The sequence below is a fragment of the Physeter macrocephalus genome, chromosome 19, assembly GCF_002837175.3.
Source record: "Physeter macrocephalus isolate SW-GA chromosome 19, ASM283717v5, whole genome shotgun sequence".
Taxonomy (NCBI): domain Eukaryota; kingdom Metazoa; phylum Chordata; class Mammalia; order Artiodactyla; family Physeteridae; genus Physeter; species Physeter macrocephalus.
In genome coordinates this window covers 2607211-2626101 of record NC_041232.1, presented here as the reverse complement: position 1 = coordinate 2626101, position 18891 = coordinate 2607211, and the positions used below count along the sequence as shown (strand labels likewise).

The window sequence follows — 18891 nt, the reverse complement described above, 5'->3', positions numbered from 1 at the left end:
CCACCCAGTGCCGACCCTCACGCGCCATTTGGCCTCTCTCTGTTCCCCCTCCTGGACCACGTTCTCCCTGGTCTGTCCGGCCACCTTGCCCCCTTCCCCTTACTGCAGCTGGCCGACCCCCTCTCCTGCACCCTCGGCACATGCAGGGTGCCGGGTGCGCTGCTCACACCCAGCCCCGAGGAAGGGGGGCTGAGGCAGGGGCTCCCGCAGGTCGAGCCCTCCCTCCGAGAGCTCTCTGCACCCGAGCACTGCCGTCTCCTCCTCATGGGTTTCCCGTGGTGCCCCTGCCGCAGGGCCGGCTTCATTCCCCACCCAAGAGGGGCCTGGAGCCCAGGGTTCCCCACCCCTCCTCTGAGCAGGGCCAGGCAGGTCCCTCTCAGGAAATAAAGCCCAGCACTGAGCCACTGGGGCTGGGGCGGCCTCCCCTGCAGCCCGGAGCGGGCCCTTGCTCGTCTGTCCTAAGCAAATTTGCCAGCGTCCCCACATGGGGAGCTGGGGCGGTGGGTGTGACAGGATGTTATCTGAAAGTCAGTGCCACCCTGGCGAGGGGCTGGGCTTCGTGGGGAAGTTCCACCTGCTTTGGCATACACTAATTTTAGACTTCTTATACCTAATTAGAGATCAACATTTCAAAATTTGTTTTTAATCAACCAAATTCCTGCACATCCTTCCCAACTGGCCCCGAGCCACCTCGCCTCCTTCCCACAGACCCCAGTGAGCCCGTGTGCTCTTTTCCACGAAGTCCCTTCCCCCAGCTGCCTCCTCCTCCTGCCGGGGCCTTCCTGGACCCTCTCCTGGACACAGTGGCCCCGGGGCACATGTGGTAACGGTCTCCCGTGATCCTCGATAACCCTGTGAGATGGGTCTGGTCAGCCCTAGTTTACAGATGAAGAAACTGAGTCTTACCAATACTGAGCGGCTTGCCCAAAGCCACCAGCTATGGGTGGGGCCAGGCATGGTGCAGGGCCTGAGGGTGGCCAGGAGCAGAGCCGAGGGTGAGGGCGTGGGCGGCCTTTGAGTGGCCTCAGCCTGGCCTGTGAGGTAGTACGTGCTCTGCCCCCAGGGGCGCGTGGTGGCCACAGCCCATCACCATGGAAACCAGGCAGGGGCCCCTGGAGCCCTCAGCTCTGGTTTGGGCTTCAAACCCAATGCCGCTTTCTCAAAAGCAACTTGGTCAAACTTTTCAAATAGGAAAAGTGGAAGGAAAAAGAGAGAGAGAGAAATTCCCAGCCTGAAGCCACCCCAGAAAGACGGCCTGGCCCCTGAGCTGGGGAAGCCCTGTCTGGGTGGGCAGTGTGGTGGCAGGGCAGAGACCCCGTAGCCTCCCCAGGGCTCATGCCTCTCCTCTGGGGAGTGGGCGGTGGTGGTGCAGCCCAAGCAGGTGGGCCCAGCCCTTCCTGTCTCTGTGGGAGCAGCTGCCCTTTCATGTTTCCCAGTGGGGTGTGTGAGAAAGGGCTCTTTTGGAAAAAGGGTTGGAAAACCACTGACCTCATCCAGCTGGCCCGTCTTTGGAGATGGGGAAACTGAGGTCAGAGTCGGGACCAGGAAGTCAAAAGCAGGGCTAAACCCCGAAGGTAGGGCAGCATGGCTAGGCCCAAAGCAGGCGCACAGGAAGATCTGTGGGTCGGGCCCCATGTGGATGGGGCGCTGGGGCATCCACACTCCAGCCCCCTGCAGCAGCCCCGGCTCCACTTCATGGGGGTGCCGCCCAGCCCTGCGCTCGGGCTCCTGGGCCAGCGCCCATCGCCACAGGAAGGCTGTCCTCCCTTGGGGCTTCCACTCCAGCTCAGGATGACTCTGAGCTACCCAGGGCATACCTGGGAAGCCCGCAAGGAAGGGGAGGCGAATGAGCAGCAGCCACAGGCATGGTGCCCTGAGGGGATGGGGGACAGGCAAAGGCCACCAGATACACCCTGCCCTCCCCTATGCCCCCACCCATTGCCAGACCCCTTGGGGACCCTCAGCTGCTCTCCACCCTGCCCCCTCCCACCTCCAGAATCCTCTGTGGGGGGATGGGTACGCTCCTGCCCGCTGCTTTCACTGTCAAGACAGGTGTTTGGAGGCGTGATGGCAAGGCAGTCACGCACTCTGGCAGGGGTGGGCCCGGAATGGCCACGTCCTGATTGCACCAGGCTGCTCCCTGGGGCCCAGTGTGTGGCTTGTGGCCATCTTGACACTGTTGGGACCATAGGGCTCTCGAGTGCCAAGTGCTGGACGTTCACATCCCCCATCTCACAGATGAGGAGGTTGGGTCTGTGCAGTCACAGGGCACCTGACTCGGTCAGAGGTGCGCTGGCCCACGGGGGCAGCCCCCCTGCAGAGGCAGCGAGCCTTGGCTCAGCCGCAGCCCCCACACTGCCTGGCTCTGTGGCTCAGGGCTTGTGGTCTTCAGAGTCCCTCCTGCCGGGCTGGGTTGGGGCCAGCTAATCAGGGCCAGGGAAGCAGGATGATGCCCAGGGCGGAGGTGGGCTTGAACCTCCACTCCTGCCGGGCTGGGCACAGGCTGGGTGGGGAGGGCGGTGGGCAGGGGGTGAGAAGCATCCAAGCTCTGCTCCCTGCGGGCTGCACGATGCTGGGCCTCAGTTTGCTCACCGTGAGATGGGAATCATGGGGCCGCAGGGAGGAGGAAATGTCTGCCATCCCCGAGCTCCTCTGTGCCCCATGGAAGCAAGCCCCGTGGCCTCCCTTCCACGGCAGAGGCCCACTCCCTGACATTGTTTCCCACCTCAGCCCAGGGGCCAGGCCACAGCCACTGCCCTCCCACAAGCCGGGAGCCACAGGGAGGGGCTGCATCCGGAGTGAGCCCCAGCACTCCATGGGCCAAGAGGACTAAGCAGAGACTGGCATAGCCAAGCATCCTACTTCCCAAAGGACAGGTTCCAGCAGTGACTCTGCCACAGCCGAGGCCTCGGGGAGCCCCCTTCCTCCTGGCCCTGCCCCGCTGGGTCCTGCTCCTGCGGCCTCAGGAAACACAGCCCTCCCTCGGCCCTCTCCCACGGCTCCCTGCAGCTCCCTGCCATCCGTGGTCTGAGCAGCTGCCTGCCCTGCTCCGCTTTCCAAACCCTCAAGAGGGCCCTGGGCCTCCTCCAGAAGCTGCCCCCCTGCCGCCCTCCAGACGGAGCCTGCCTGGGGCAGTGTCCCAGGGGGATGAAGCTGAGCCTGATACGTGCCTGCCTCAGAAAGACTCAGCGGAGACACTGATTCCAGGAGCAAGCCTCTGAGAAATAACTTGCAGTGGGAAAAGCAGCGCACACTGGAAAATGTTCTTCTCTCAGGAATGTTACACAGCAAGCTCCCGACCATTCTGGATGCGTATACAAACACTGCCGTCCCGGGGCTGGCCAGAAACTCCGGGGTGGAGGCTGCCCGCAGGATGTGGGCCCCGGGGCAAGTCCCGTGCCCCACTGGGGGACCATCATGGTGGGGTCGAGAATGCTAAGGGCTGAACCGCACTGCCGCCTTCTGCCAGGGCATCCTGGCACGGCCACCGCGGTGAGCTCACACCTGGACACAGAAACTGTCCCCAAGGGCCAGGCAAAAATGCACGTGGGGCAGCCCGTCCAGAGGCTGATTACGTCTGATTGGTTTTTTAAAGTCTAGCTGTGAATGGGGTGGCTTGGCTTGGGCAGGGATTTATGACTGCTGTGGTCCTGTCAGGGCGGGGGCCCGGGCATCCTGCAGACGGGAAGGCCTTGGGCACCTGCTCCAGGCTGAACCGGGCCCAGTGGGCTGGAGGCTGTGAAGCCCCATGAAGCTTGCAGAGCCAAGGACACGGGAAGGAAAGAGAGCTCAGGGCGATGCTAAGAAGTCACAAGTTTGCTAACCTTTTAAAGACTCTTAAAAACTGGGCCTTTTCCCTTGGAGAACTTGAAGTGACTCTTTTGTTTACTTTGCTTTTGCAACAGGCCCATCAATCAACTCAATAATGCTAAAAATAGCGCCACAGCAGCGATTCCTATGACAGCCCAGTGTTCGATTTCCTCAATTTAAACTTTTCCCTTCTTTTCTGTTCTCTAATTCCCACTGACGTGACTGGGTGTCCTTTACCCTAACGTCAGGACGGTGTTGTACACGGCCTCGGTGATCTCAGCGAGGATGGGGCAGGAGGTGACCTGCCACAGTCCCCCTCCATCGAGGGTGGGGACAGGAACAGAGGCCCGGGAGGGGTGTCCACTGGTGACAAGGAATCCCAATTTCTTCTGGGAATCAGTCAACACCAGCACGTGGAACTGAACCACCCTCAGGTAAATGGTAGGACAATGAACTGCAGGCCTGCGGGGGCACCCTGTGTCCCACTCACCCACGCAGACCCAGGGCCCACCCCTGGGCCCACCTCCACCTGTGCCCTCACACTCTCTGTCCCTATGGCCCTGCCTGTCACCCTGTCGGTCCAGGAAGGTGCGCTGGGCCCGTCCTTGCCTGTCTCTGGGGCCCGTCCACTGGCTGCGTTCCCACCGCCCCGACTTGTTTCAGAACGTCTGGATCCCGGCTCAGTGTGGCTGGGCCTCAGTTTCCTCCTCTGTAAGGCAGGGATGATGGCACGACCAACACCTGTGGGTTCTAAGGATGCGACACGCTGCTGTGAGTGGTGACGCACTGCTGTGAGCGGTGGCGCCCAGAGGAGTGAAGACCAGCAGCGTGACTGGCCCTGTCCCAGCCCGGCCCCTCCAGCACGTCTGCGTCAGCTAGTGTCACGTCTCCCCCCGCCAGCCCCTCTGCCCTGCGAGGACCTGGCCCGCCCCTGCAGGCACGGGGCCACCCCCCGGCTCCCACTGCTCTGTGGTGCAGGCACCCCCACGCTACCTCCTCTGCCTCTCTCGACCTCCTGCTCACCCTCAGGTTACGGGCTCTGACCTCCAAGAGTGGTGGGGCCTTATTCAGGCCTGAGGGTCTCAAAAAGCATGTGTGCAAAAGTGATGGCAAACCCACTGCAAGCTCTGGGCTCCCACGGCCGTTGTTCACCTGGTCGCCTCCCCCAGAGACCTGGTGCCCCTCAAGAGTGGGCCTCACTCATGGCATGATAGAAGGTAATCAAGGGCCATGCACAGAGTGCTTTCTCTGAGACCAGGAGGTCTCAGAGAAAGGTAGGAGCAAGGGACCTCCCCCCGACCCCAGGATGGGGGCAGAGGCGCAGGATACAAGCTGCCACACTCACCTCCCCGACACCCACGCTCTCTAGAGCCCAGATGTGGTTGCTGAACTCCGAATGGCACAGCTGCTAAGGGAGCAGGCCTTGGAGTGGGACACACCTGGATTTAAATCCCAGCCTGGCCACTTGTTAGCTGTGTGACCTTGGGCTACTCCCTGGGCCCTGCACCTCATTCAAAGGGGGTATAACAGAACCGGCCTCCCCAGGGCCCTGGCCGCTGTCACGGCTGCTGGCAGCTACTGTGCAGAGGCCCACTTGACATTCTCTCCCAGGACCCACAGCAGCCAAGGCAGCCAGGAAGGGGCTGTGAACAGGGCCGGGAAACAGGGCCACAAGCTCTGCTGTCCAGCCTGGTGGACAGAGACTAGAAAAGGGCTTTTGGTTTTAACAGCCTAAAATGTCCACTGGTATCAACCTCCCCATCTGTACACGGGGACAATAACAGTGCCTGAGCACCACAGACGTGCTGTGGGGACCAGAGTGAGCGCCGGTAAATGGCGCCAGTCCTGCCACTGCCCCCCATCCAGGGCCGGGCCAGACCAGGCACAGATGCTCTGGCCTCTCTCTGTCGCTGTGCCGTGCCTTGGGAGCCCCAGCAGGGTGGGCCTGGGGGTCTACACAGAGAGGTGGCCGGGCCCAGCCAGCCAGTCACTCGAGGCCATGTCCACATGGCCCCGCTGCCCAGGGGAGGCCCTGGTCTACACCGTGGCCACTACTGACCCCGGCCCCCCATCAACCTGGCATGCGGCCTCACCTCCCGGGGCAGGGCTAGATGCCCGTGCCCCCTGCCCAAGCCACCATCCTCCTCATCGCCAATGGGCCAATCCCAGCGTGGAGCCAGCGCTGGCCTTCCGCCCTTCCTCCTCACAGGCACTGCCGGCTGCCACCCGCGGTTTCAGCACCATAGGGCACAAGGTCCACATCCCTCCTCCAGCCTAGACTGGCTGTGGGCCCTCGGCCAAGGCACTTCACCTACTGGCGCCTCTGTGAAATGGGACTAATAATCCAGCCACTGCGTGGGTTGGCCTGTGGCCCCTGGGTCTTGCTGTCAACCGGCCCAGGGCCTGGCACGAGCTGCTCTAACACCCAGGCGACAGTCGCCTCGAGGTGTGGGCAGAGGGACAAGCCGAGGTGGAGGGTGACTGGGTCACAGCCGGCCCGAGTGGAGGGAAGGTGACGTGGGCGGGACCAACTTCGGAAAAGCTGTCGGTCTGCTGTCAGGCGGGCGCTTCCTCTCCTGGCTGTCTTGGCCCCGGCCCAAGCGGGCGGGCAGACTCCGCGCTGGAGAAGCCATGCCGGGGCACCCGCAGGCCGGAACACCCCACATGGACACGCCGCGTGGCTTGTTTACTGCCAGGAGGCAGCACAAAGCCCCGCTGCCAGGGGCGGGCGGGTATAATTAACTGGGTGGAGACCAACACCTCTTCCCTGGGTTGAGCCTGCAAAGGCCCTGAACTTGAGGCTGGTGTCCAGGGGCGGTGCCACTGACTCAGTCAAGGGGTGTATGCAAGTGAGACAGGGGCTGCCCGCCGGCCCACCAGGCGCTGAGCTGGAAGGGCAGGGAGAAGAGGGGCCGAGACAGGCCCCACAACAGGAGGTGGCTGTCCCAGGCACAGACCCCAGGGCCTGGCCAGGGCTGGGCGCCCCCTCGTTAGGGGCTGCTGCTTCCTAGCTGACCTCGTCCCAGGGACCTCTAGAGGGCGGGAGGGATTCACATTTACCAGGCACACCTGCCTGCTGGGCACTGTGCTGGAGGTGCATCAGGGGGCAATGGCAATGATGTTCTAGATGAGGCCCCCACCTAGGGATTCCCAGGCGCACTGAGCTCTAGAGGCCAGGCCCTGCCTAGCACCACGGACTCTCTCCCTGGGGGAAGGGTGCTGGCTGAGGGCTGGCCTACACAGTGGGCCATACCTGGGGCTGGGCCATAGCTGGGGCTCAGAGGCCCCTGGCCTGGGAGGTGGGCCCGTTGCACCTGCCCCTCCCTAACACCAGCATCTGCAACTGGGTGGGGTTGGGGGACCCCCCCCCCAGGTCACAAAGCCAACTAGTAGCGAGTCAGAGTAGGGACAGATTCCTGCCAAGAAGCACAGGGTGCCAGGGGCTTTAGAAACCTTCTCTCCTTACCCCAGCTCTGGCAGGTAGCTGTCTGGCAGCTGGCTGCCCAACCAGGGGGCCCTTTCTCCCACATCAGGGCCCTCAGTGAGCCACCAGGCTCCAGGGCACAAACACATAACGAAACAAAGACTCCTGATGACTGTATCTCCCATCAGTTTAAGCAACTCAGTCAGGACAAACAGAGCCACAGGGTGTGTGGTGGCTGCAGAGAAGAGTGCACCAGAGCCCAGGCAAAGGCACAGGCCTGGGCGTGGGAAGGTGCTCCAGTCTCCCTGGTCACCCCACAGGTGGGCCAAAATGAGAGTCTCCTTCGGTTCTGAGTGCCCGGAGGGGCAGGGCAGTGGCCGGCGGGAATGCACCTGGCCCAGCTCGGCAGAGCTGTCAGGCGTGCGTGGGAGCGCTGGGTAAGGAGTGCTTGTCCTGGAGCCCCTGGCACCGGGGAGAAGCAGCCCTCCTGTACCAGTGAAGAACTGAAGCCGCCGATCCACGGGGGAGAGGGCAGGTAGAGGCGCCCCGGGACAGCCAGACAGTGGCGTCTGCAGCAGTGACAAGAAGGAACACAGCTGCATCCACAGGCACTGACGGTAGAGCCAGGACACACAGAAGGGGGCCCAGGTGGTGGGTGGGGACGGTGACATCCACATCTCAGGCTGTCCCACTCGAGCCAGGGCAGGCCCTTCCACCCTCCAGCCAGGTCCCTTCTGGTACCCAGCACTGCCCTCTTGAAGCACCACCGGATCCGCAGACAAGCCCCAGGGCCTGGAGCAGGCTGACTTCCTGTCCTAAGGGTGAGTTGTGTGATTGGCCAAGAGTGTGCCGAGGGCTCCTGTCCACCTGTCATGACCATCCTGCCAATGAGCAACCCCATGCCCTGTGTGGGCTGAGTAAGGGGTGAGTGGCTGGGAGCCAAACCCGCTGGGGCCTAAAGTCTGTGCTTTTCTCAGTGACGATGCGGCCCTGGGACCTGTCCTGGGGACCGCCAGCCGTGAGCTGCTTTCCTGAGCCGAGGGCGGGCCTCTTCGTGGGGCGGGAGCGGCCCGTGGAGGAGGCCCTGCAGGCCAGCACTCCCCCTCCACTCTCTCAAACTCAGGCCACAGCCGCCGACGCCTGCACAGCCTGGGAAGCAGGAACAGTGACGGCCAGGCCCTCGCTCCCTTTGCTTCTTTCACGGTGGCTGGAAACTGGGTTGAAACAAGAAAAAAAACCCTGCTTGCTAAAATCAGCAAACATTTTGGGGAAGGAGGGAGAGCCATCTCTGGCTTGGTTACTATGGGAACGTTTCTGAATCAACTACCAGCGGGAGAGAAGTTTGCCGTGGACAGAGCAGCCCGGCTCCAGCCCCCACGGGCCCCCAACACAGGGGCGCACACACCTGCCCAGGAAGCCGTGGAACCTTCCAGGCACTCAGAGACAAGCCCGTGGCCTCTGCTTTCCTGGTCTCCTCTGCCCAGGGACGGACAGCCCCTCTCTGCAGCCCCCTCAAGGCTGGCACTGGCTCAGGAGGGCTCCCACCCCCAGGCCCAGCCCCGCTTCACTGCCTCCCACCCAGGCCTCTGTGTCCTCCCTGGGGTCCCACCTCCCTGCACGGTCGTCCTGAGGAGGCACCGCTGAGTCATGTGGCCACACGCCTTCTGCCCGTCCCTCCCCAGGGCCCAGGCCAAGCCGTGCCAGGGCGGGGAGGGCCGCAGGACTTCAACCAGCAATGTCCAACAACTCCCGGCTCTGTTCTGGCAAAGGCCAGACCGTTCTGCCTGTCGGAAGAGGGCGGGGTGTGGGGCCCTTGGGTGGGGCTGCGGCCACCCGGGACTTAAGCCCGGGGCCAGGATCCAGCCTGCCCGGCACATGGCCCACAGACGGGATTTTCCATGGCAGAGAAGGGGTGGGTGGGAGCCAGTGCCTCAGTCAAGTCGTTGGGGCGGGGGGGTGATGGAGGTGCGCCAAGTTTGTTGCTCTCCCTCAGATGCTCGTCCCACCGCATGGCTGGGCCGCTATGTGCCAGGCCTCTGCTGCAGGGCCCAGGCCACCAGTCCCCTGTGCACCCAGCACTCTGCCCGGCCCCTCATGCTCCCCGAGAAGGCCCGGCCGGCACAGCCTCAGCCCCAGCCTCCCTCTGGCCCCCTCCCTGGCCAAGCAGCACCCACTACCCATGGGAGCCCTGCCTCCAGCCAACCGGACTCCTTCAGGGTCCTGCTCTCTCCCTGTGCCCCACAGCACGCTACAGAGGCCCACAAAACTGGGCAAGCACAAAGGGGCGAGCCCGCTGAGTGTCCCGCGGCAGGGCCCACGGTAGCCGGCACTGGCCGCACCAGGAGGACGTGCTTGGAGACGGGCTGTCAGGGAGACGGTCCACAGACCCACAGCGAGTGCCTCCTCAGGACCCAGAGGACATACAGCCACGGGCGGCCTGCACCCCTTACAGGGAATGTCCCCAAGACTCAGTGTCGGCGAAAAAGCCCAAGTTACCAAAAAGCACCCCCCCATACACATATACACAGAGGCATATTTTTTAAAGCAGAATGACACACTTGTCTGATTTGGTACACGTACACTTGAGAAAAGGGAGTAGCCGGCCGCTCACAGAGGTACCTCTAAGGAGGGCAGGATGCCTGGGGTAGGAGACCAGGGGTGTGGGCTCTGCTGTGTGTCTCAACAGTTTGCAATGACGATGTGGCCCAATGACAATGCGGCTCACATGATTTTCAGAAATCGCCAGTAAAAAGTTAAGAGGCAGGTCTCCTAGCCCAGGCCCTGAGGATGAGGGCGCTGCCCAGGGTGGTGGGGGCTTGGATGGCCCTGCCCTTGCCTCCCCACATCTGCTCACAGGGCCAGTCCCTGCCCCGCCCCTGCCCCAGGCCCGGGCAGTAACCCCAGCGCTGGAAGAGAAGAGCCAGCCTGCTCGTCCTGACCCCCAGCCCAGCTGTCAGCCCAGCCCATTGGCCAGGGCAGCAGTCAGCCGAGGGCTACCCTAAACACTCCTCGTAAACAAGGCAGGAGGCATCCCTCCTGCTAAGATCTGTCCCACAAACGCATGCAGGGCCAGCGCTCCCTGAGGCGCTGGGAGCGAGCCGTGGCTGGAAGACACATCCACCCCGAGGGTCCAGCCGCAGCAATGGCAAGGCCAGAGTGGGTGATTCAGCAGGGGCCGTGCTGTCACCAGCCAGCCGGAGTGCCTGTCCCTCGGGTGCTGCATAAAAGAGGGTGCCAGCACTTGTCTGCCCTCTGCCCAGAGGTTAACCTTTCACTGTGATGCACAGAGAAACAAAAGCTGACCCAGAAGAGGCAAAACTGTGCAAAACGTCCCGTTCAGCCTGTGGGGCTCATTTCTGGAACGCTCTGGAAACCACGGGAGGAGCTGCGGGGAGCAGGCATCTGAGGGGCTCCTAAACTCCGCTGTTAGGAAGGCTGGTGCCTGACCCGGAAGGAAGAAAGGGGGGTGGGGTCCCTCCTTGCAACATTACTGCACAGGCTTTAAGGGCAAAGCACCACTGTGGGGGGGGGGGTGTAGGAGGGGTGGAGGGAAACTTGCCCCGAGCACCGACAATGCACCAGCTCCCAAGTGTGGCCACTTCCCCTTATCTAACCGGGTCCTCAGTCACTCTTCACGCCCACGTGTAAGGAGAGCAAGCAGGAGTTCAGGGGAACCAAGCCACCTGCCTGGCTCTCACTCTGGTTCAGCAACTGCAGAAGAAAGTTTTGCAGAACACTGAAGAAGGGCCCCTTTCATTAATATAGAAAGAGTTCTTGTAAATCAATAACAAAAGGGCCAATAATCCAATAGGAAAATGAACATGAGTAGAAACTACACAGAAAAATTTAAAACTGCTTACATGACATCACAGTCCCACTCACAAATAACACAAATGTTTTTCACCCACTGAAAAGCAAACACGAAACCATTCAATAATAGAGAAAGTCAGTAGATCCAGGGTTGGGGAGGAGCTGGATTGGAAGGTAGCATCTGCTGAAACTTCAAGGCCCCACAAACCCCTTGCCCCGGGAATTGTCTCTCAGAGTGTATTCTAGGAGTGGACCCCCCCACGCGTGTGCAAAGACGTATATACCAGCATTGTCTGCAACAGTGGAAGACTGGAAACAACCTAAACGCCCATCAATAAGGGTGGTTAGTAAACCTTGACATCCACATGGGAGGACCAGGCAGCTATTAAAAAGAACAGCAAGTTCAAAAACACCCTCCAAGACACACGCTTAAGTGAAGAAAAACCAGGGGCGGGAGCATGTGCACTTTGCCCTTGTGTGCATCTCTGGGCGTGGGATCCAAAGCGGGCAGGACGAGGGACAGTGGCTGTGGCCTGGGCATCTGGGTGGGAGGAAGCATCTCTTTCACAGCAAACCCCTTGGTACCATGCAGACTGATTACGGGTTACATCTACCACTTGTCTATAAAATACCCATAGGGAGAGGGCTGGCAGCAGCAGGGCTTCCAGGCTCGGAGCCCCTGCCCAGCCCCTGCTCAAGCCTGGGAGAGGAGAAAAACCATGAATCCAAACACCCAACACCCGGCCGGCTCTCAGCAGGGACCTCACTCTGCCCATATGGCTCAAGAACCAGCCTCTGCCACATCCCTCCAGACCCCCCAAGGCCTGCCCCCCTCGGCTCCTGTCCAGGCCAATCCTGCCCCTCGGTTTCTCTAGGAGTGACGGGGAAGCAAGGAAAATACAGAAGAAACCAAAGCTCAGAGGATCCATGTGACATGCCAAAGCCACCCAGCTGAGGACAGGTGAGGAGGATGGGTGAGGACCCGTAGGCGGAGCAGAGTGAGGGGCCAGTGGTCTCTGTGCAGGGCAGAGCAAATGCGGGAGGCCCAGGCCAGGCGGGCTGGCCAGGAGGGGCAGATGTGGGCTCTACGGGGCCTCGGGATGGGCCATGTCTTGCCTGAGGGTGGGTCTCTACCTCGCATGGAACATCAGAGCTGGAAGGGCACTGAAGACCCAGCACTGGCCACACTCATTTTTTTTCAGCAGCAGACCAGCCTCCAATCAGAATCTCCAGGTGCCCAGGACCCCAAGGGGGCACGTGGGGCTGCTCCAGGGGAAGCAGGGCACGGGCCTGGAGCCCCTCTCACCACTGCCCACCGCGGTGCCAGAGAACCACCGAGCTTGTCCAGGCCTCTCCCCACAGCTGGCAAACCGGTGCCCGGAGGGGGCAGCGACCTGCCAGAAGTCGCTCGGCAAGCAGGGCCTCACTCCCAAGTCTGGCGCACTCTCAACTGTGCCACCCAGCCTGCCCTCTGAGGCCGCCGCCATCCCGCGTCCTGGGAACGCCCACGCCAGGGTCCATTCCCACACCTTCCTTCCATGAAAAGCGCTGGCAGCCAGCAGCCGCAGAAATCAACAAGGCAAACTACTCACGTTGAAGAAATTGGTCTTGTTCCTCTCGCAGAAGAGCCCCTGTGCCGGCATGTGCTGCAGCTGTTGCCACGGGATACCGCTACCTAGCAACACGTCGCGGGCCCACTGGAGGTTCTGGGGAAGCAAGAAGTAGGTTGGAAGTGAGTGTGTAGGCAACTCTGGGCACCCACGGGGAAGGGAGGCAGTCCCCTCCTTCCAGGCTGCGTGGGTAAAACAGCAGCTCCTGCAGACATCCATCCTGCAGCGCCCGGCGGCCCCGGCTTTGATCATCTGGCTGTGGGGTGTGTTTCAGGAACTGGTTTCCTGCCTAATACAGCTGACCTAGGAGACCGTGGCCTCAGACTGCCTGAGGAGGGCACAGACAAGGGCGCCTCACCCTGACAACTTCGCAAGCTGCTGCATGGACCCAGCACCCCACCTTCTGCCAGGGGATGCCCCCACCAGCCCAAACGGTCAAGTCTGATGTGTCAGGCCATTGGCTACCGCCGTGAGCCTGGGAGAGCTGGGGCTCTCCCAGGGGCCAGGGATGCGTGCTTGTTGGGGCGGAGGGGGAGCGCTCTGTCCAGTGTTCAGGCCGCTGCTCTCTGGGCAGTGGTGCCTCTTGGTGGAACCCAGGGCAGGGTGAGAAGCCAGGCCTTCTCTGGGGCCTTCACATGGACTGGAGAGCAGGCCTTCCCAGCAGAGCACAGATAGCATGGGCTCAACTGCGGGCCTGTCAGTCTCCCACAGACTCCGCAGACAGAAGGCTCCGGGCAGCCCCCAGGTGGGCCAGACGGAACTGACCAACGGCTCAGGAGACCTTATCAGGTTCACATCCGAGGCCCTGGATGCAGCTGACGGGGACAAGGAGACCCGTGGGGAAAGGACAGGCACCAGGCCAGCGGGGGCACCTGACCTGCCCGCATACCTGCAGCTTCGCAGTGGGGTGGGGCGACGTGTGCCACCCAGGCAGAGCACGTCACTGTGACCCTCACCACATGGAACTGCCAAGGAGAGTGGCCTCCAGCGCTGCCTGAGGTCCAGAGCCAGTAAGGGCGGAGCAGAGCCTGCATTTGGCCCAGGCCGGGACCCCAAGGCCGGGATCTTCCCTGGGCCCCACGGGGGTGGGGTGGGGTGGGGGTCATGTCGCAGACCTGCCTCGGCCTCTGCCTTGTGCTCAGCACCGTGCTCCCCCAGGGACACAGGTGGCCCCCTCTCAGGCCTCATGTGACCTGGCCCCACTCGCCGGGCTGGAGCCCCTCACCGGCTCAAGGGCGGGGGTCCTGGTGAGGGGCTCTCCTCTGCTTGAAGGGCCCCTCCGTCAGAGCAGGCCTGGCCCATCCCCTCTTCTGAACTCCAAACCCACGTGCCGCCCCACTCACCCCCACAGCCCTCAAATAGCCTCGTCCACCGCCCCGCTGTCTGTCAGCCCCGAGGGCAGGGACAGACTGACCTCTTCACTGATGGCTCCTCAGGGTCTAGATCAGTAGGGGGTCCGTAGAAAGGGTGGGACAGATATTTGGGGAAAGAATCAAAGGAAGGGGACTTCTTTAGTGGCGCAGTGGTTAAGAATCCACCTGCCAATGCAGGGGACATGGGTTTGATCCCTGGTCCAGGAAGATCCCACATGCCATGGAGCAACTAAGCCTGTGCGCCACAACTACTGAGCCTGCGCTCTAGAGCCCGCAAGCCACAACTACTGAGCCCGCATGCCACAACTACTGAAGCCTGCACGCCTAGAGCCCATGCTCCACAAGGGAAGCCACTGCAATGAGAAGCCCCCGCACTGCAATGAAGAGCAGCCCCCACTAGCTGCAACTAGAGAAAGCCCGCGCACAGCAACTAAGACCTGCCGCAGCCAAAAATAAAAAAAAAAAAGAATCAAAGGAAGATGGGCAGAGTTTGAGCTTGAAGGAAATGCAGCCCATCAAGCCGAGGGGACAGGCTAAGACCCAGAGGCAAGAAGGAGACTGAAATGCACACCGGGGAGGGGGGAGCCCAGGGCACTGGAGGGGGCAGAGCAGCCGCCCACCCAGAGCTCAGCACAACGGGGAGCCAAGGACTGCTTGAGCACTCAGGAGCCAGGGAGGCCGGAGCGTGAGGTTGTTCTGTGGAAAACACCCCCCACTGGTCCCCCGGATAGGCATTCACAGGTCCGGGTCTGCTCGCAGAGCTACACGCAGGTGCGGGGTGGTGCACATGGATCTTTGTTGAAGTGCCTGGCAGCCTCGGAGAGCCGGATCGCCTCTCTGGGCCTCCACTGCCCACTTGGAGGGTGGCGGTGGCCATCAGGCCACACCTAGCGTCAGTTGGAGAACCCCAGGAATGCAGACAGGAAAGCAACTGTGTACACACATGGCACCTTGGGGAGAGCTCCCTGCCCTTCCCACACCTTCTCCCAGGAGCTGGCCCTGCCACCGCCCCTGTTCCGCCCTTCCACTGCTGAGCGCTGAAGGGAGGCAGCACTGGGAGGTAGGAGGCTGGGGTGGGGATGAGGCCAGACAGCTTCTCTCCCAAGTTCCCTCCCTGAGGGGTTGCCAAGGGTTGGCCGCCAAAGAGCAAACACTCCAGGGGCACTGCGGCTGACTCAGGCCTGCACTGCCCACCCGGCCCAGGCCCGTCTCCTTCATTAATGGCTCTTCAGATCAGCGGTTGGATGGTGCCATTGCAACCTGCCGGGTTCCCACAGCCACCCCACTGGCTCTCCCCACAGCCGCCCGAGTCTCACACACAGCCACACACAGCCCCCCTCCTCCCAGCCTTGCGACACTTTAACCTCACTCAGAATGACGCCCCATGACTCCTCCCCACCTAACCGGCCCTCCTGAGCTCTGCCACCTCCCGGCCCTCCCCTCCCGCCCCGCTAGTCACACGGGCTGCGTGCTGAGCCCCATCCAGGGCATGCGTGTCGGCTATGTGTCCACCTGGAGGCCTCTCCCCGAGAGGCCCTCGCCTGTCGGGTCTTTGCTTAGAGAGGCCTCTTGGGCACCCTGTCCAAACGGCCACACTCCTGTGCCCATTCCTACCCACTTCCTCTCTCCCCACTCTCCTCCCCCGGGAGCCTGCTGCGGAATGCATGAGTGCCCTGGAGGGTACGCCAAACACAGGCACTCCTGCCATGTGGTGGCCATGGGACGACGTGGTGATGGGTTCACCCCTCTTTCCAAACGTGAACAACAGTATCTGTGATGCACACGGCCGGCAGAGGGCTTGACCTACTCAAACCGATGGGCTCCACGCCATGGAGAGAGGCCCATCTGTCCCGCTGACTCTGGCCCCAAAGGCACAGCACTCTTCACACCACATGGCACAGACTTTGAAGTGCATAACCAAGGTTCTTAAGCTGAGAAAAACATCGAGTTCTCACTTTATAAACCACACAAGTAAAGCCTGACAAGAACCTGGCTGGGGTCTGCGTGGAGAGGCTGGGGGGTGGGGGGCATTTTATGTGCCCAGAGGGGAGCAGGGCTGCAGGCAGGTGGGCTGCTCTGCGCTGTGGCCACCTGCTCTTGTGATGCCGAGTCCTGGCCCCGATCACTCACACGCGCCTACAGAAGGGCACACAGCCTGTGCAGGAGGGTCAGTCCCTTCACACCTGCTCACTCCTCAGAGGCTCTGAGGGTCCCACACATGAGCTGGTGGCCCAGGGGGTAGAGGACCGCCCAGAGCAGAGCACAAGCTGACAATGAATCGGTCAGGGTTTCCCCAGAGATCTCGTGGTGGGCACAGCTCTGCCAACCCTACTGGAGGGGGCAGCCCTAACCAAACAAGTCCTAAACAGACACAGGCCTGGGCCCTAGCCCACTGCAGCAGGGTGAAGGGGCATCTCAGGTCACTTGGATCTGCATTTCCCTGATGGGTAATGGTGTGGAGCATCTTTTCTTGTGCTTATTGGCTGTTTGTATGTCTTCTTCGGAGAAATGCCTATTCAGACCCTTCGCCCATTTTTATTTATTTATTTAAATTTATTTATTTATTTATTTATTTATTTTTGGCCACCTTAGGTCTTCATTGCTGCGCGCGGGCTTCTCTAGTTGTGGCGAGCAGGGGCTACTCTTCGTTGCAGAGCACGGGCTCTAGGCGTGCGAACTTCAGTGGTTGTGGCACGTGGACTCAGTAGTTGTGGCTCACAGGCCCTGGAACGCAAACTCAGTAGTGTGGCGCACGGGCTTAGTTGCTCTGCGGCGTGTGCGATCTTCCCAGACCAGGGATCAAACCGGTGTCCCCTGCATTGGCTGGTGGATTCTTAACCACTGCGCCCCCAGGGAAGTCCCACCCACTTTTAAATTGGGTTGCCTTTTAATTATCAAGTTGTAAGAGTTCTTTATATATTCTGGATACAAGTCCCTTATCAGATGTGTGACTTGCAAATATTTCTCCCATTCTGTGGATCACCTTTTCACTTTGATAGTGTCCTCTGAAGCACAAAGGGCCCACCGGGGCCTCTCTGCTCCAGGCAGCCACTGACCCATGAGATGGCAACGGGGAGATGCCACTGCCAAGCCCACAGGCGGATTTGATGAAGAAACAGGCTGCTGTTGAGCCCACATGGCAGGAAGCATTTGTTACCCAACAGTTGCGTAGGAAGTGGTCGCTGCTGCTCAGTGACTGATTCTGCTGAGAGCTCTGGCCACGCCCCCAGGACTGCGGGCTGCCTCGACAGGTTCCCGCACTCGGCCCTCAAGGCAGTGAGGTGTCCACAAACTGCTCGGCAAAGCCTCTGGATGAAGCAAATGGCAGCCCACGAAGCCCCTGGGGCGCGGCCAGGCCCAGGTGCACATTGGGGGCCCTCCATGGCTGATGCAGGAGAAAGGGGGGCTCACGCATCGAGGCAGTGCTCCCTCTGGGAGAACCACGTGGCGAATGTGGGCACACAGTGACCGAGGAGATGCAGAAACAGGGTGTGATGCCCAAGGAGCAGACAACCTGGGCAGCCTCATCTCCGCCACCCGGTCCAGCCACCCCACCCCACCCCATGGCCACTACAGACCATCACAGGGGACCCAGACGACCTGGGGGAATTCGAGGAAAGAGCAAACGGCCAACTGTGAGCATGGACACACTCACGACGTTGGGGGGCAGTGGAGTGACAGGGCCTGGGCTCCCTGACTTCAAGCAGAGGACACGACCCCTGATGGTCAAAAGTGTGAGTGCTCAAGAGCTGAGAGAAGAGACACACACAGCGTACTCTCTGTTATACTGGCAAAACTATGAACAGGCCCCCTCCAATTTTTCTTTAATTTTGACATAAACACTGTTTTTCACTTTTAAAAAGCCCACTCAGCAAAGGAACAGGTTGTAGAGCCCTTTATGGGCACAGCTCCTGTGCTCAGATTAAAGCCATTTAAAGGGGAGGTGGGGGTGGGCGCGCCGCAGGCCTCCGTGGGGCCCACATCGCAGCCCAGCTCTCCCTCACCCAACCCTGTGACTTCCGCCACCCTTCCCTAAGAGGCGTCTTGCACCCTACATCCCGCCTCAGCAACTGCTTCTGGAGAAGGGGAGCATCAGCCACAGGGCCTCCACAGACTGTTCGAGTGGGAGTTTTATTAAAATCCCGGTCTGCCTGGGTCTAGAAGGCCTGGGCACCGGAGGTCAGGTGCACTGCTGAGTGCAGGCCAGGCAGCGATGGGCGGCTGGGAAAGCCTGATGCCCTGCAGCTGACACGGAGCCCCTGCCGAGGTCCCCCCACCAGTCCTGCCAACTGCTCTACCTGCTCTGCTCCACCTGCTCTGCTCTATGAAAACCAACCAAGCCACGTGAGCACACCAGCCGGTCCCCACAGAACCCCATCCAGGACATTCCCGTCACAACCAGCTCCAGGGTCCATCTCAGGTCAACTGCCCTCCCTAGTTCTTCAAACGTCCCACAGAGAGGCCAGACAGGGCCCAGCAGCTTCTGGCTGCTGAGCTCAGGTCTTACTGAGCAGACAAAAGCAGAGACCACAGCCTGACCCCCAAGGCCACCCCATCAACCGCTCACCTGTCTGGGCACTGCCCTCCCCTCCCCTCCCCTCCAGCCGCCACATCCCCACTGGACCCGCGGCCACCCTAGGGGTCTCAGCATAAGGGTACCTTCCCAGAGCGCAGCGGCACCCCAGCCTGTGTGCACCCCACTGTCTTCCCTGTAGGGTTTGTCATGATGGGACTTGCTTTATCTGCTCATTTGCATATTTTTGATCCAACCCCCGCCCTCCCGCCTCGCCCCAACGTAGGTAGGTCCTCCGGGGCAAGTGTGGTGAGTGAAAGAATGCAGACAGGCCCCACTCCCCCCACAAAT

At 61.3% G+C, this 18891-nt stretch overlaps 1 protein-coding gene across 7 annotated transcripts in view; it reads right to left on the bottom strand.

The window, feature by feature from the left end:
• CABIN1 (calcineurin binding protein 1) overlaps positions 1 to 18891 on the bottom strand; it is a 101697-nt gene that overhangs the window by 25945 nt on the left and 56861 nt on the right. For all 7 annotated transcript variants that reach the window (XM_028479906.2, XM_028479904.2, XM_055080790.1 and 4 more), the window contains one exon: positions 12637 to 12750. In XM_028479906.2, the coding sequence (XP_028335707.1) occupies positions 12637 to 12750 (114 nt within the window). The remainder of the gene's footprint in view (positions 1 to 12636; positions 12751 to 18891) is intronic.